This window comes from Colossoma macropomum, unplaced genomic scaffold (assembly GCF_904425465.1).
Source record: "Colossoma macropomum unplaced genomic scaffold, Colossoma_macropomum, whole genome shotgun sequence".
NCBI classification, from domain to species: Eukaryota; Metazoa; Chordata; class Actinopteri; order Characiformes; family Serrasalmidae; genus Colossoma; species Colossoma macropomum.
In genome coordinates this window covers 46,285,348-46,302,722 of record NW_023494789.1, presented here as the reverse complement: position 1 = coordinate 46,302,722, position 17,375 = coordinate 46,285,348, and the positions used below count along the sequence as shown (strand labels likewise).

The 17,375-nt window shown below is 41.1% G+C and overlaps 1 protein-coding gene across 3 annotated transcripts in view; it reads right to left on the bottom strand.

Annotated features, from left to right (window-relative positions):
• The window catches only part of LOC118808666 (choline transporter-like protein 2), a 34,804-nt gene extending 17,646 nt beyond the window's left edge, over window positions 1-17,158 (bottom strand). The window contains exons 1-10 of one of the 3 annotated variants that reach the window (XM_036571517.1): window positions 16,695-17,158; window positions 7,505-7,553; window positions 6,207-6,280; window positions 5,200-5,284; window positions 4,979-5,063; window positions 4,499-4,612; window positions 3,494-3,554; window positions 2,658-2,781; window positions 2,493-2,576; window positions 1,355-1,467 (exon numbers count right to left, since the gene is read on the bottom strand). In XM_036571517.1, coding sequence (XP_036427410.1) covers window positions 1,355-1,467; window positions 2,493-2,576; window positions 2,658-2,781; window positions 3,494-3,554; window positions 4,499-4,612; window positions 4,979-5,063; window positions 5,200-5,284; window positions 6,207-6,280; window positions 7,505-7,553; window positions 16,695-16,725 — 820 coding nt within the window. In that variant the 5' untranslated portion in view covers window positions 16,726-17,158. Of the gene's footprint in view, window positions 1-1,354; window positions 1,468-2,492; window positions 2,577-2,657; window positions 2,782-3,493; window positions 3,555-4,498; window positions 4,613-4,978; window positions 5,064-5,199; window positions 5,285-6,206; window positions 6,281-7,504; window positions 7,554-8,055; window positions 8,105-16,694 lie in introns of those variants that run through there. The other 2 variants (XM_036571519.1, XM_036571518.1) reach the window with 2 other exon arrangements.
• Between the last annotated feature and the right edge of the window lie 217 nt (window positions 17,159-17,375).

Below are 17,375 nucleotides of genomic sequence, written 5' to 3'. Positions count from 1 at the left end.
CAGTAAATAAATGTTATAAGCATAAGAGTAATCTAACCAGCAACAGATGAAGTAAGTCAAAAGACAGAGCAAGCTAACAGACTGAGTAAGCTACCTAGCTACAGACTGACTATGCTAATTAGCTACAGAGTAAGCTAACAGACAGAGTAAGCTAACAGACAGAGTGAACTAGCAGACAGAGTAAGCTAACAGACGGAGTAAGCTAACAGATGGAGTAAGCTAACCGATGGACTAAGGAGTAAGCTAACAGATAGTAGGTTAACAGACAGAGTAAGCTAACAGAGTAAGCTAACAGACGGAGTAAGCTAACAGACAGAGTGAACTAACAGACGGAGTAAGCTAACAGACGGAGTAAGCTAACAGATGGAGTAAGCTAACAGACAGTAAGCTAACAGACAGAGTGAACTAACAGAGTAAGCTAACAGACGGAGTAAGCTAACAGACGGAGTAAGCTAACAGACGGAGTGAACTAACAGACAGAGTAAGCTAACAGACAGAGTAAGCTAACAGAGTAAGCTAACAGACGGAGTAAGCTAACAGACAGAGTGAACTAACAGACGGAGTAGGCTAACAGACGGAGTAAGCTAACAGATGGAGTAAGCTAACAGATGGAGTAAGCTAACAGACAGTAAGCTAACAGACAGAGTGAACTAACAGACAGAGTAAGCTAACAGACGGAGTAAGCTAACAGACGGAGTGAACTAACAGACAGAGTAAGCTAACAGACAGAGTAAGCTAACAGACAGAGTAAGCTAACCGATGGACTAAGGGGTAAGCTAACAGACAGTAGGTTAACAGACAGAGTAAGCTAACAGAGTAAGCTAACAGATGGAGTAAGCTAAAAGACAGAGTGAGCTAACTGACTGAGTAAGCTAACAGACGGAGTAAGCTAACAGACAGAGTGAACTAACAGAGTAAGCTAACAGACGGAGTAAGCTAACAGATGGAGTAAGCTAACAGACGGAGTGAACTAACAGACGGAGTAAGCTAACAGACGGAGTGAACTAACAGATGGAGTAAGCTAACAGACGGAGTGAACTAACAGACGGAGTGAACTAACAGACAGAGTAAGCTAACAGACAGAGTAAGCTAACAGATAGTAGGTTAACAGACAGAGTAAACTAACAGAGTAAGCTAACAGATGTTTGAGTGTTTGTGTGAATGTGCTGCCCCAACCGATGCTTTCTGGATGTCCCACTTGTGATTTAGTTTTGGCACTGAGCCGGGGGTCTAGTCCTCCACTCTAACGAATGCAGTTTAAGTGCTTCGATCTCTCTGCCTGGAACGTTTTCCACATAAACTGCTTACTAGTGCATGAAAACAGCCTGACCTACAGCAGAATAAACGTCCTCACCGTAACCAATAATGAGGATGACTGAGATGATCATCACCCAGACCATGACCCCAGCCAGAAAACGCAGAAGAATGATGAAGAGCAGACTGAGCACCATGGCAATCACTAATCCACTGAGAGAGAGAGAGAGAGAGAGAGAGAGAGAGAGAGAGAGAGAGGAGAGAGAGAGAGAGAGAGAGAGAGAGACTTTTAATATGACCTGTTACACATCAGGCAGTGTTATACAATGTGTTGTGTAGTGTTATACAGTATGTTGTGCAGTGTTACACAGTGTATTGTGCAGTGTTATACAGTGTGTTGTGCAGTGTTATACAGTGTGTTGTGCAGTGTTATACAGTGTGTTGTGTTGTACATGTGGTGCAGGGAGGTAGCTGTCTAAGTAGGCAGCCCAGACGAAGGCTGTCCCTGTCAGGCAGTGGCATAAGTCACTTGTCTTCTAAGCTGCCTTATTTTGACAAAATCTGAAGGCAGCATTGCATGTATCCTTCTCAGAGTTTAGACTTGTTGCCTTATTCGTGTAAAATATTAACATATTTGTGTTTGCAGATAGCTAGAAATGGTTCCTGTGGTTAAATTTAAGCAGCTCACTTGTCTAACGCAATTTGACTGGCTGTGTTTGTAACCCGCTAATGTTAGTCAGCTTAGCTACTAGGCTAGCTGTGTAAAGACGCTAACTCTTTAATAAAAGAGAGAACCAGTTTAAAATACTGCTGTTCACTGTTTAGTATTGCATTTTGTCTGTAAATAGCTTATCGGTTTAATTGTTTACTCAGATTACTTAGATTTTTTCTGTTTAAAGGGAACAACGTTAGAGAGGAGGAGAGAAGCTGAGGAGGAGAAGCTGTTATACAGTGTGTTGTGCAGTGTGTAATGTGTTATACAGTGTTATACAGTATGTTATACAGTGTTACACACTGTGTTGTGCAGTGTAATACATTATACAGTGTGTTATACAGTCTTATAGTGTGTTATAATGTGATACACAATGTGTTATGCAGTGTTATACAGTGTTGTGTAGTATTATACAGTGTGTTACGCAGTGTTATAGTGTGTTATATGTAGTTTTATATAGTGTAATACATTGTTTTGCAGTGTGTGATGCTGATGTTAGTTGGTGTGTTATAGCTGAGAGTCTCACAGCAGGATCCAGTGCCAGGACTGTGTGTAATCCTCAAAGATCCTCATGGCCACCTGCCGAGCTTCTACAACAATGTTGGACTTCCTGCAGAAACACAAAATCTATTCAGCTTCTCACTTTTAACACCACTAACACTGACATTCTCACACACACACACAGACTGACTTTGTTGCTTCCAGCAGGTCAGTGGCGTTTAAGTTGATGTCTCCGGAAGTGAAGGTTGTTTCATTACCAACGACGACGACACCCCCCTTTTTCGTCTCCAGGGCTGGCAAACACCTGCGCGTAACTACACACACATACATACACACACACACCACCATGACTCCGGCTCATAGACTATATATAAGAGTGGACTGGACGACAGGGGGTGAAAAGGGAAGCCAAAACGTCTCTGGCGCCCCCTAGTGGCTGGCTTCAGTACAACTTTAACCCCGCCCACTCCCATGAAAATGAATGCAACTGAAACAAACATTAAGTTTTCACAACTAATATTTTTTTTTGCCTGTTGTGTTGTGCTGCTTCTACAAGCTTCCATGGCTCTAAAACATACTCCAATATTTTTTTCACAAATAAACTCGTTTTATAGAAGTTATTTGGTGACATTTAAAAAGGTGTAGTGACGAGCTGATTGACAGCTATGGGCTGAGTTGATTCACAGCTTCGCAAATGCACTGGTATGCTCCATTTCTCTAAAGCACAGGCCACAGTGGACACGGCACATCGAGTGGCCCTGTCTTTTGGCATTGTTTACTTTTACACTACTGATAACTCTAGTGATGCGTTTGACCTTGGTGTTGAGGGAAGGGGTTGGGCCCACCAAATGAGTAGGTGTACCTGACTTTGAGTCTCTACTGCACAATCTCTGGTTTCAAATTTGACAACATGGTGGAGGAATTTTGGCTTCATTTCTATAGAACAGAAGAGCATAGATCCATGTCGTCCATGCTTTCTACAGTCACTGCTCTTCACAGACGTTAATGTAAAGCTGAATAACTCACATGGCCGGCTGGGAACAATCAAAGACGGACACATTCCATCTTTCAGGACTTGAGGAGCCGCCTATAAATAAAAACAGCAAAATACAACAACGTCAGTGTCGCACAACAAACTCAACTCAGCACAGCTCAGTCAACACAACTGCATCTTCTCTCTGTTAGATGTGTGTTCTTTGGTACTCTATTGCTCTCAGTACCGATGTGTATGTGTGTTTGTATGAGTGTATGTGCAGACCTGCCAACCATGGGAAAAACAAATGTAATACTTCGTTCACATGCTTTCACAACACTTTACTTAGCACAGAGTCATTTCCCCTCTCATCGCCATATCATCGTTTCATTATTCCACATGGTCAGCTGCTCTCTCAGTGTCCCGTCAGTGTCCTCCTCATCTGATGTCATGTTTATTTTAACTGTAAGGCGTGCACACGCACACACACACACACACACACACACACACACACCTACATCTCCCGGTAACTTTCTAGTGTTATTTCTGCGGCATGTCCACTTTTTTTTTCATGCTGCCATGATCTGCTCATTACGATTACAGGTTTGGCTGAAATAATAATTATGACTACAGTACTGTGAAAAGTCACGTTTAACAATCTGCGACACACGGATGATATAACTTAATGTTACTTTGCCAACTTAAATGCAAACAAGCAAGCTAGCCTGCAAATTATGTAACATTAAGCTAACTTTATTAACGTTCAATATTTTCCCAAAGTGAGTGAGGAAGGAACGAGAGATAAAAATCATTTCGAGTTGCTGTCAATTTGCAGTCTCTTGAAATGACTGGGGAATGAACCCAGCGCCATGATTGGTCAAACTCTTCTTTTTTTCGGAAGGCTAGACGCTGCTGCCTTCTGAACTGAACTCACAGGCGTCGCCAGTTTTTTGCAAAGAGTGACAAATCGTACCAGCGTATTTTGATGTCAAAATGCATACCTGCTACACAAAATACGTAAATATTGACAGGTCTGTGTGTGCGTGTGTTTAACTCACCAGTGTAGTGTCCACTCCCTCCTTACAGAACTGTGAGTAGTACTGCATGTCCTTCATGCTCAGTTTAGCCTTCACCAGCGTCAGGAACCGCTCTGGACATTTCTCCACACAGATCTACACACACACACACACACACAACATCTAACATCAGTAACAGTGTGTAATTACACTACTGCATATGGTAGTTAGGCTGACCACAACACAGTGTAATCACAGAGCACGAAGGGTGGGGTAACAAAGTATAAGGGGGGGTTAAGAAAAATTTTAGGCTGGGGTAAAGAGTCTAAAGCTAGAACAGAAATGCAATATAGTAAAAGGGTAGGCTAAAGGAGTTTAAGGCTAGGGTAGGGTGGAGTAAGACGGTTTTAGTGTGGGTTAGAGGGGTTTAGGGTAAGCTAAGAAGGATTTCTTGTTGGGGTAAATGGCGTATTACCTGTGTTGTAGGGTGTTAGAGGTTTTGTGGGAGAGGGGAGGTAGTACCTGTGTGGTGGGGCACTGGAACTCCAGCAACACTAGTGGACTGGCACACTTCATAATGTTAAAATAAAACAGCAGAGGCTTCTTCCTACACACACATACACACACACACACACAGAGTAAGGATTGACTGATTTCATTTCATTTGAGTTCTCATGTTTTCACTGAATTAAACTATGTGTGTGTGTGCATGTGTGTGTGAGTCAGTGTTTTAGTGCACTCACTCCAGCGGGGTCCCGATCTGACCACAGAACTGCCCCCTACTGTCTGTGGGGTAAATCACCTTCCGCGGGTCACCCTGAGACCAGGCTGAGGGGTAAAAGAGATACAAATGTGAGCGCACACAACAGCTGAATTCTGTATTAATGCACAAAGTTTTTAAAAACATTGACCTCTTATTGGAATAATCATTGAGTGTTACGCTGCTCTCACGGAGTACCGAGCGTAACACTGATAGAGGCGACCAGCAATAACTCTGCAAATCCCATAGATGTGCTAATGGACAGTAGCAGTTGTGTAGTGATGATAATCAGCTGCTTATAAAGTGAAGGATAAACACTGCTATATTGTGCCAGTCGCCAGTCGAGAGGCATGAAGATGGCACACAAGTCCCGAACCCCACCTCCCGGGCAGTGACGGGGAGGCAGAGCAATGAGCTCTCTTTCCCTCTCGGCTCAAGAGCTTGCACTGCCTTAACGAGAGCCAGCTGATCCTGGTTACAGGATCCTGGTGTGGGCACCTTTCAAAAGGAGCAGAGAGGGCACAGAGAGGGTGGAGAGGGACGAGCAGCAGCAGAGCAACAGAAAAAGACTGATGAGCTGAAAAGCTCAGCTGTGAGAACAGGACCGAAGAGTCTAGTTGAGAAGCCATGATAGTGTGGTCAGCTTTTGGTTCTTTGTGATTCTGTTTGTGTTTTGAGTGAAAATAAAGTGGGACTGCTTGCTACCATCGTCAATCCTGCCTCCAGTATCCTTCCTGATCCCCGGGTAGCACGGGAATCGCTACATATACTGTGATATTAGGATAAATTTATGAGAGAAATTGAAAAAGTTAATGAAACGACTGCTGTGCATAATAATGGACGACTGAAAGTTCATTCATGTGGCCAAGTTACAGTTCCATACATAGATAGATAGATAGACAAACAGATAGATAGACAAACAGATAGATAGATAGATAGACAGACAGATGAGGTTTTCTTATTTTAGTGATGTCAGAACCATAAACTTACCCAGAAGTCCCACTGCAAAATAAGCCAGCAGGGCCAGAATGAAGAGCAGACAGCAGAGAACATCAGTACAGCTCCTACATACACACACACACACACACACACACACAGTTACACACTCAGACTGCTGAGCTGTACACTGCGCTGGGTGTGGACGGGGTGTTGGCGTCTCTGTGTGGCCTCTGATGTTCTGAGTTTAACTCTAAAAGAGGAACTGACCTGCAGCTCTGAGAGACACAGTATATGTGTGTGAGTGTGTGTGTGTGTGTGAGTGTGTGAGTCTGTTTCTCTGCATACTTTGTTGACCTGTTCTTCAATGGTCAGGACCCCCACAGAACAGGTATTATTTGGGTGGGGGGTCATTCTCCGCACTGCAGTGACACTGATGTGGTGGTGGTGTGCTAGTGTGTGTTGCACTGGTGCGAGTAGATCAGACACAGCAGTGCTGCTAGAGTTTTTAAACACCTCAGTGTCGCTGCTGGAATGAGAACCAAAAACATCCAGCCAACAGCGTCCTGTGGGCAGCTCCCTGTGACCACTGATGAAGGACTAGAGGATGACCAACACAAACTGTGCAGTAGCAGATGAGCTGTCGTCTTCACATCTACGAGGTGGACCAACAAGGTAGGAGTGTCTAATAGAGCAGAAAGTGAGTGGACACAGCGTTTAAAACTAGCATGCCTCCACCACGTCAGTGTCACTGCACAGCTGAGAATGACCCACTACCCAAATAATACCTGCTCTGTAGGGGTCCTGTGGGGGTCCTGACCATTGAAGAACAGGGTAACAAAGTATGCAGAGAAACAGATGGACTACAGTCTGTAACTGTAGAACTACAAAGTCAAACTATATGGTCAGTGGAGCTGATAAAGTGAGTGTAGATGCAGGGAGGTGGATGTAATGACATGGTTGGTCAGAGAGTTGTAACTGAATTCGAATGGAATTACAAGTGAATAAGAACTGAATTATTTAGGACTGAATTAGAACAGGATTACACTTGAATAAGATTTGCATTGAAATGGTTTAAAACTGAATTATAACCAAATTAGAATTGAATACAAACTGAATTTAAAATAGTTTCTAACTGAAATAGAGCTAAGTAGAACAGACAAAATGTCCTGCTCTTTCCAGTACGACGCTACATCACTTGCTGTTTTGATGACTCACCATGTGGTCAGCGGTGTGGCCGGCAATGAGACGGAAATATTTGACACAAACGAGAATTGAAACAGGAAAAAACCTCTTACAGTAGCTGTAACTGTTACAACTGCATCAGTGAAGTGAATAACAGTCTCTCTCACCTGTTGTAAATGGGCCCTTTAAAATTAGGGTCAAATGTCCGGGAGTCACCTGCGGAGAAAAACAACAAACTTTAATTCATTCATCTTAATGTGTCAATATCTGATCAATACAGTGATCAATACAGTATAAACACTGCAGTAGGAGCTCTAATGCAGCCTGATAGCCAGTCTGTTTGAGTGATATTGAGCATTTGCTTAAATCATTAAGCAGAACCCCTCTGAGTGAACAGTTCTAGATACACAGAACTGAACTCACCGCAACAGAAACAATATGGACAACAATACATCCGATACAGACCTGTATGATATAAACACCACAACCGATACAGACCTGTATGATATAAACACCACATTCGTTTTCCATTATCAATATAACTGCCGTGTTATAACTGCCGAGTTATCTCCACTAGTTTTAGTTTTAGCACTATGGGCTGTTTCAGTTACTATAACAACCTTTTTGTTCAGCAGCCGGGACAGATCAGTAGTTAATAAACAGCTTGTTTAGTATTGTTTGGGAAAATAAGTTAAAGTACAAATTAAAGCTTGTTTACCGTGTTTTTTGCTTTCCATGACTGACTTCCTCTCTCTATATAAACACCAACGCTGCTGCCTTCTCAGCACTTCCTGTCTCATAGGAAACTTGTTTTTTCGTGAAGCAGCTGCTGCAGGTGCTCGCTGATACACCGTTTAACTGATAAAATCAGTCGATATGAACCAATTTCACGTCCAACAGCTACATTTAGTATGATAAAAAAAAATAACAAGGAATATTTGTATTCTGAAATATTTAACAGCTATTATTAATAGTTTTGTTTACAGTCATATTTGTATTTTACATTGCTTTGTGGAAAATCCTATATTAAAAATCCCATGTGATCAAAAGACTGAGCTTAATGACTGATAAAAAAAACAAAATTTAACCCTTAACCCCTGCTTTGATAAGTTTAGAAAACTTTCTTCAGATTTGTGCTCAGAGCTAACGTAGCATTTATGTCGTTTTTATGCCATCTTGTCATGCGTTTCTTGAAGATCAACAATAAACAAAGTTTTTTTTCTACACGGTCATCAAATGAACATATCTATTTATGAATCAATTATAATAAATTATAAACAGTGCTGCTTACTAGGAAAGAGGAGTTGGTTATCATTAGCTTAGCTAGCTCTGCGCAACACAAAACATGTTCTATTCTAGCTAAGTAAAGCATGGACACAAGGTTGGATGATAAAGATTCAAATGTGATGGAGTGAAGTGGAGCAGATGGCACTGAAGGGACAGAAAGCTGAAATTAAACCTTTTTGGCTAAGCTAAAAACAGTTTAGTTAGCAGGCTAAAGATGCCACTCAGTACAGCACAGGCTCAGTTCCAGCTAGCTGAACTCTATCCTCTAGCATTTAGGGGATATCTGAGAGTGCAGAGTTGAGCAACTGGTGTTAGAGTGAAAGCTGAATGTATCCTGTGGTGACTGGGACTGTACGGTTTTGGCTAAGCTAACATTAGCTTAGCAAGCAGGCTATAGACCCAAACAGAGCTCTAAACCACAGTATAGGTTTGATTCCAACTAATTGCTGGATATATATAATGATAGCTCAGTTAGCAAGCCAAATGCACTACTCAGCACAGCACAGCCTTGGTTTTAGCTACCTGAAGCTAAAATCACCCATTTGAAGGACATCTGAGAGCTCAGAGTGGAGCGGCTCGTGTTGGAGTGAAAGCTGAGCGTGTTCTGTGGCGAGTGGAGCTCTTGGCCGTCGCTAAGCTGCTGCTAAGCTGTTTAGTTTTTCTTTTCAGTGACCTCTAAAATATAAAGTGGAACAGAAATTTTTCATGTAATCATTTTTAAAAACCGCAGTGCCTTATTACTGTTACAGAACTGCAGAAAAAAATCATAGAAACCACTGAAAGTTTCTGTTCAGTACTACATACGGACTCAACTATTTGGGACAAATGTGAAAACGCAGAGATGGACATTTATGGGTTAAAACGAGAGGTGGGCGATATAACAGTAATGTAATATCACAATACTTCAGGATCTTTTATGATACATAACGTGTCACAATATTTACTTTTCTGACGAGAAGATACAGAAAAGTAGTACCACATTTTAAAAATACTATCAAAAACTATGAATAAGTTAAATTGTTCTCTGAACTTTATGGTTTCTGTCTTTAACAGTGAAAGTTCAGTGCAGTGTGTCAGTTCTGTCAGCCTCAGTCTCCTCATTACAGTGAGAATCAGAGCAGAAACAGACGCTGCACTCACACTGACCTTTACCACCAACTCCATCTCCCTCACACAATAGCGCCCACTGATGTTCTAGAAGGTTCTGAACGTCTGCTAGATTCCTGATGGTATGAGTTGATAAGAGAATGGCCGAAATGCTAAACTCGTTCTCCTTTATTTCTCCCTCTGACAATTTAGATAAACAGGACAGTATCCACTATGAATTATACAATATCTGCTATGAATTGTTTAGTAAATAACATTAATTATTCAGTATCTACTATGAATGATTCAACATCTACTATGAATTATTCAGTGTGTACTATGAATTATTCAGTGTCTACTATGAATTACTTTGTATCTTCTATAAATTATTCAGTATCTACTATGAACTATTCAGTATCTACTATGAACGATTCAACATCTACAATGAATTATTCAGTGTCTACTAAGAATTATTCTCTACTATGATTTTTTCAGTATCTACTATGAATTATTCAGTGTCTACTATGAATTTTTCATCTACTATGAATTATTCATCTACTATGAATTATCAGTGTCTACTATGAATTATCCAGTATCTACTATGAATTATTCAACATCTACTATGAATTATTCAGTATCTACTATGAATTACTCAGTATCTAATATTAAATAATCAGTGTCTACTATGAATTATTCAGTATCTACTCTGAATTATTCAGTGTCTACTATGAATTATTCAGTATCTACCCTGAATTATTCAGTATCTGCTATGAATAATTCAGTATCTACTATGAATCATTCAGCGTCTATTATAAAACTATTTTGAGAGTGAGGAACTGAAGGAAAGAGGAACATACAGATCCAAAGAATTTAACATTTGAAAGAGTTACATTTAGAGTTTAAGAGGTTAAAGTTAGAGTTTAAGTGATTCAAACTATGGTTTTAGGGATTCAAGTTAGGTTTTAAGGGGTTCAAATTATGGTTTAAGGGATTAAAGTTAGAGTTTAAGGAGTTGGAGGTTAAGTGGTTAAAGTCTGAGGTTATGGGGTTAAAGTTAGAGTTTAAGGGTTTAAATTAGGGTTAAGGGGTTAGAGTTTTAAGGATTACATAAACAGTCTGCCCTTTGCTCTACCTGTGTGAAACTGGAAGGACTGCTGACCGATCTTCTTCTGATTCATTTAGCCTAAATGAGGAACTACAGACAACAAACGAGACGATACACTCTCTCACACTGCGAGACGACATACTCCCTTACACTACGAGACAACACAATTTCTCACACTGCAAAACGACACACCCCCCCACACTGCAAGACAACACAATCTCTCACAGTGCGAGATGACACACTCCCTCACACTGCAAGACAACACAATCTCTCACACTGTGAGACGATACACTCCCTCACATTGCGAGACAACACACTCCCTCACCCTGTGAGACAACACAAGCTCTCACACTGTGAGACGACACACTCCCTCACCCTGCGAACACAAGCAAAGCTTTTAAAAACCTCATTCTGTTAGCACAGCATGCTAAAAACATCAGGGGAGTATTTCACAAAGCAGTTTAGCCAGATAACCTAAAGAGGACTTATTATGCTCATTTTCAGTATTCATAATTTCATTTTTGGGCTCTACCAGAACAGATTTACAGCTTTAATGTTCCAAAACCACACTTTTTTCCTCATACTGTACATCTCTATTCACCCCCTGTCTGAAACGCTCTGTTAGAGCTCCTGTGTCTTTAAGCTCCGCCTCCCGATGGGCCCAGTGTGCTCTGACTGGTTCAGAGCGGTTCCGCCCCTCCACGTTCCACCCCTGTCCTGCAGTCTGCAGACAGACCCTTCTCTCCTGAGCAGCTGTAAACTCCACTGTGGCTGTTTCTCCAGCGGCGTCGGTTCAGCTGTATCAGTTTGATCCAGAGTCAGCCATGAAGGTCCAGTCAGCGTCTTCTCCAAACGTTACAACACTGAACACACTCTTCCTCCTCCAGTAGCTGCTGTGCACTGTGTGAGGCGTGCCGAGGTCACCTTTAGGCGGGCAGTAAGGACTGTGTTATGAGATTGCGTCATCTTGTAACAAAGGAAAAGGGCTAGAATCCCAACAAGCCGTTTCAGGCAGCTGAGAAAAGTGGTTTCTGTGGGAAAGAGTTTCTCCCTCTGGAGGAAACTTTGGGCTTTGTGACTTTGCACAATGTTTACATGCACAAAAAGCTGCAACACACCAAAAGTAAGGGAAAAAACAGAAAAGCATAATAGGTCCTCTTTAAGTGTAAGTCAAGCTTGTCCTATATGAAAAGAGCTGAGGGACATTCCTACTGGACAGTCCTCATCTTTGGGCTTAAGTTATCTGGCTTACCAAGAACTCCTGTAAAACACCCCCCAGAACTGGATACACAGCTAAGAAACCAAAAGAATACTATAGGCACTGCCCTCTAAACGTGTTAGAGAACCACATTAGAAGTTTGAACTTTTTTGGTTCAAATAAGTGCTGTGGTGTGTCTCTATGAATGTGTTTATTTCTTTCATTTATTTTTAGATGGATGAATGGATGGATGGATGGATGGATGGATGGATAGATCCTGATGAAACATTCACATGCTGACAGCACAGTGGGCTTAATTTAGCTCCAGAATGAGTCAAAACTGACAAAACAGAAGTCAAACTATCAGACACTGAGTGTGTTTACATGCAAAGAAAATTTGAGTACATTGCCAATTCAAGTGAATTCATTCCGATTATAGATGAAGACTGAGAGGTGTTTATATCTCACTACTCAACAATAGGGGTGCGGGAAAAACTCGATTCTTAGATGCATCGCGATGCGGACGTGAACGATTCTGAATCGATTCATAAATGTCAAAAATCAATTTTCTAAATATTTAATTTATAACGTAATGTTGACGGAACGCAAAAGGCGGAACATGGGTAATGAAAATGGGTAAATGCAGCGCCCGGACAGTCTCTCGCGGCACATAACAAAAACACAAAAGGATGAGTGAGAAATCCGAGCGGCTTCCTCTGCATTAAAAGCCAGGTTAGGTCAGGAGTCACAACACAAATGATAAGAAGAGCCATTTTGTCCTTTCAACAAAGTCAAACCACCTCGGGAGCCACAACATTTAATGCCCAGTATGTCTTAGTATGTATTAATGTCCTAGTATGGGCTAAACAATATGAACGAGAGCGCAGACTTAAGTTACTTCGCTCCGCTTTAAGCTTTAGCTACAGCAGCTTTCCTCCCATCTCCGCCAGAAAACTTTTCTTCAAAACTAGAAGAGTTTCTTGTAAAATGTCTCAGCATCTGGCTGTTTTACGAGGCTGAAGTCGCCTTAGGCATCGAATGTAACTGCTGCACCATTTAAGGTGGAACGGTAAAATTCGGAAGAGAAGCGAGTTCTTTTTCGCGACTTTTTAGAGAAAGACAGTCTCTTGTTGCAGATTTAACCAACCGCGCTGCTTACAAATGCGAATAAGTCCTCCAAATGTTCGTCTTAATCTCTGTTTTTTCGTTCGCTACTGGCGAGGCCAGACTTCGGGGCTATGTGACCTGCTGTCTGTTCTCAGTCGTTGAGGACCAGGGCTTTCGCGCTATGCTGGACACTTTGGAGCCGAGATTCAGCGTCCAGTCTCGAAAATACCGCCCCCCGCCTCTACAACGAGACCAAAACCGAAATTATAAAATGACTAAAGAAAATGGGAAGGATGGCTGTAACGTGCTGCGTGGACACCCATTACCTCTGGATCTTATTTCAGGGTAACAGCGCATTTTATCGCAGATGAGTGGCAGCAGCGTCTCTGAATGAGAGCCTTCTAGTTCACTTGTCACATCACTTCCATTTGATTAATTAATAAAAGATATTTTAGATATTTAAAGCAAAGTATTTGTAATGATCCATAATACATTTACATTATGGATCATTACAAATACTTTGGTTTAAAACTACCAAGTTTTTAGACAGTAGGAAGATAGAAATCCTGTATAGAGAAAAAAAGATGCATCGATAATCGTTTTATAATCGCATCGCCGCCCTCTGAATTGTAATCGAATCAAATCGTGAGGTGCCTAAAGATTCCCACCCCTACTCAACAATCTGATGGGAAATCTCTGTTTACATGTACACTACAAGAAATCAGATCCAAAATTACACGCATGCGTAGAGAACCGCTTAGTGTAGACGTTACCATGACAACAAGCATCACATGAGTCCAGTTAATTACTTTAAAATTATGTCAGACTTAGGACAACGTACTTCATATGTACTTATTAAAGAAGGGCGAGAGGAAGACGTGTTCTGAGACACATAAACTGGACGCCCGTCCCACCACCATTTTTTTAAAGCTCAAAGCATAAAATTTGTCTCCTCTGCAGACCAGTTTCTGCTCCCGCCATTTGAACGTTATAAATTTTCGCTATGACGTGAACGCATGTGTGCAGAACGTACTTAAACTTTCTGATTGTAATCAGATACAGGTGTTTACACGGATATTATTCTTCTATTTAATAGATCATTTACAGGATTACCCGCCATGTTCAATCAGATAGAAACTGTATTCCGAGTGGCCTCAATCGGATTAGTCTATTCCAACTGAGGTATTTACATGGAAGTATTCTATTCCAATTGAGCTATTAGTCAGATTATGGACGGATTATCAGGCTGCATGTAAATGTGGTTGCTGAGTGCGTTTACATGCACTTAATGATCTGATCATTATCTGATTTCTGTAATGATTATTGGTTATTAGTGGTCATGTAAACACACACTCTGATTTCTTAGATCAGACTAAGGTCTATAGATCTGATTAAGAAATCTGATAAAAAGGCTGTATTTGAGCTTAGTAATGGGGTTCTTTAGTGCAAACCCTTACTCTGATTTCTTTCGTTTCTCTCAGTATGTGCATGTGTAAAAGCAGAGCGCTGCCCGGAACCAGATGCTACACAACACTTTCGGAGCGACACTGAAACAGACTACATGCTCGTTGGAATGAATGATTTTTTACAGTCTCTTCTGTAATAATTCTGGAGAAAATTACCTTTTATTTCACAACTCAATAATGTGATAACAAAACTAGCTAACAGAAAACGGACGAGGCTGAAGTCGCTTCTTATTCGCCTGCTTCTTGTTAAAATTCTCCTGTTCCACCTTGGTGCAGCATTTTCTTATGCTCGCAGATTTCTTATTTGCCAGCATCTTGTTTGAATTGCACCACTTAAAGAGAACAAGAAGCTGGCGAATAAGAAATTGGTATGAATAAGAAAATGCTGCACTATTTAAGGTGGAACAGGAAAATTTTAACAAGAAGCTGGCAAATAAGAAGTGACATAGACTTTGTAGAAAACAGTGCCTCCCTTTATTTTCTTTTTATGTAAAGCAAAAATGTCAGCTCTATTTGACTCTTAATTGTCACGTTCATGGTGCGTCTACTGAAATCCACAGACTTTTTTGGTGACGGGCAAATTACAAAGAGTAGGAAAATTAAATACCTCGAAAATGTACTTCTAAATTGAAAGTTTTCTGTCCCGTTGGGCTGCGTTTGGTGAGCTGAATGAACCCACTTTTACTAGCCTCGCACAGCGCGTTGTTATTCTATATAAGTGTGGCTCCTGTTGCATTATGCTGATGTAAACATCTGTGCGAAGATGTTTGGATCTGGGCTATTTGGGGTAATTGGGGGAAATTACAGATCCTTTATCCTGTACGAATCGGCCAGTCAAATCACACACAGATTACATTACTGACCTCCTCTGCTGAGACTAATCCAGCTTGAAAAGAGCTTTAATCAGGAGTCAGAATGAGGCAAATCAGAGTTTTGACTAAAACAGTAGATTTCACTCAAGATCCACTCCATTTACACTGCCGGTTTAGCCGTGTGTTTCTGGTTCTCTAATGTGGTAATGTGGTAAACAGTATAAAACATACAAAGACAGTGTTTACAGTTTACAGCTAAAGCCGTCTAAATCTTTATTTACCAAATCTCCCCTCATTCAGACTCGGCTCCTTAATCAGATTATCCTGATCTTTGATCTGACACTGCTCAATTACACTGTTTTGTTTTGGACTGTTGTTGTTGCCACCCTTGAAAACTATCTATGATGACCTACAGGGTTCTCATGAGCATCTATCAGTGCATTCAAGAAGTTACTACAGTTTACTACACAAGCAATAAAAATATGGTTCTTTAGTAAAGGTAGTGGTTCTCTACAGATCCATGAGTTCTGTATAGAACCATTTGCACGCTTAAGTGGTTCTTCATATGGTGAAATGACTCTTCAGACTGATGGAGAATGTATTGTGCATGGTTCAATACAGAACCTTTTTTGAAAATGCTCCTATTTAGCACCAGAAAGGGTTCTGCTATTGATTACAAGCTTGACTCATAACAATAGCAGAACCCTTTTTGGTGCTATTCAGAACCATTTTCAAAAACATCAAACTAATAAATGATTTCACCATGCAGAGAACCATTTAAGCATGAAACAGTTCTATATAAAACCCGTCTTTACTAAAGAACCCTTAAAGAACCATTTTTAAGAGTGTAGATTGGAGCTCTACATTATTATCACATACATAGATTATTATAGCAGTATATGATGCTGCTGTAGAAGTTTTCTGAATGCTATCCTTATATTACTACTATTATTATTATTTCAGTAGTAGTATTATGACTAAGTGTGCAGTGAGGCCTGTGTGCTCTCAGTGAGGGGGTGCAGCTGAAGCCTCTGTGCAGAGAAAACAGGAGGAATTCAGAATAATCGGCTGTATTTTCTAGGTTTTTTATAATTTATTCTGTGTGTCTGACTGTAAACGGCTCGGCGGGGCTGAACAGACAGATTTAGCAGCAGAGCTCGTCTCTGTGTTAGGGTTCAAATCCACACCCATCACCATCTCTCCTTCTCCCCTTCTCTCTCCTTCTCCCCGTTTCTCTGTGTTTCTCTCTGTGTGTGTGTGTGTGTGTGTGTGTGTGTAATAAAGCTGTTTACTCACCGTATTTGGGTTTTTTCTCCTCTGGCTCCATTCTGCTTTGCTCTGCTGCTGCTTTGCGTTAGTCCTGTAGGAATGTGTTAAAGCTCTCTCTCTCTCTCGCTCTCTCTCTTTCTCTCTGTCTCTCCGCCTCTCTCTGCCTGCTGGAAACAAACGCTCCCCGCAGGGTTGCCAGATTGGTCCTTGACACCCCAAACCCAGTCCAAAGCCCAGTTTTCTATTACACACATTTACACCCACCCGCTCACACTGTGCTCTATTAACATAAGAAAATAAAACAGAAACACTTATTAACAATAATCGAAGCATAACTATTAATAAATATCACAGTTATACAGCCTGCCCTGCGATGGACTGGCGACCTGTCCAGGGTGTATCCTGCCTTCCGCCCAATGACAGCTGGGATAGGCTCCAGCACCCCACCGCGACCCAGAAGGATAAGCGGTTTAGATGATGGATGGATGGACAGTTATACAGCACACTTTTAAGCAAGATGGTTCTTAAGGGTTCTTTGGTAAAGACGATGGTTCTACATAAAACCATGAGCACTCAAATGCTTGGATGGTTCTCTTCATGGTAAAAAATTTCTTCAGAGTGATAGACAGTGCGATGTATATGGTTCTATATAGAATCTTTTTAAAAATCTAAAACAGTTCTGCTGTTGTTGTATATAGACGATTTCAA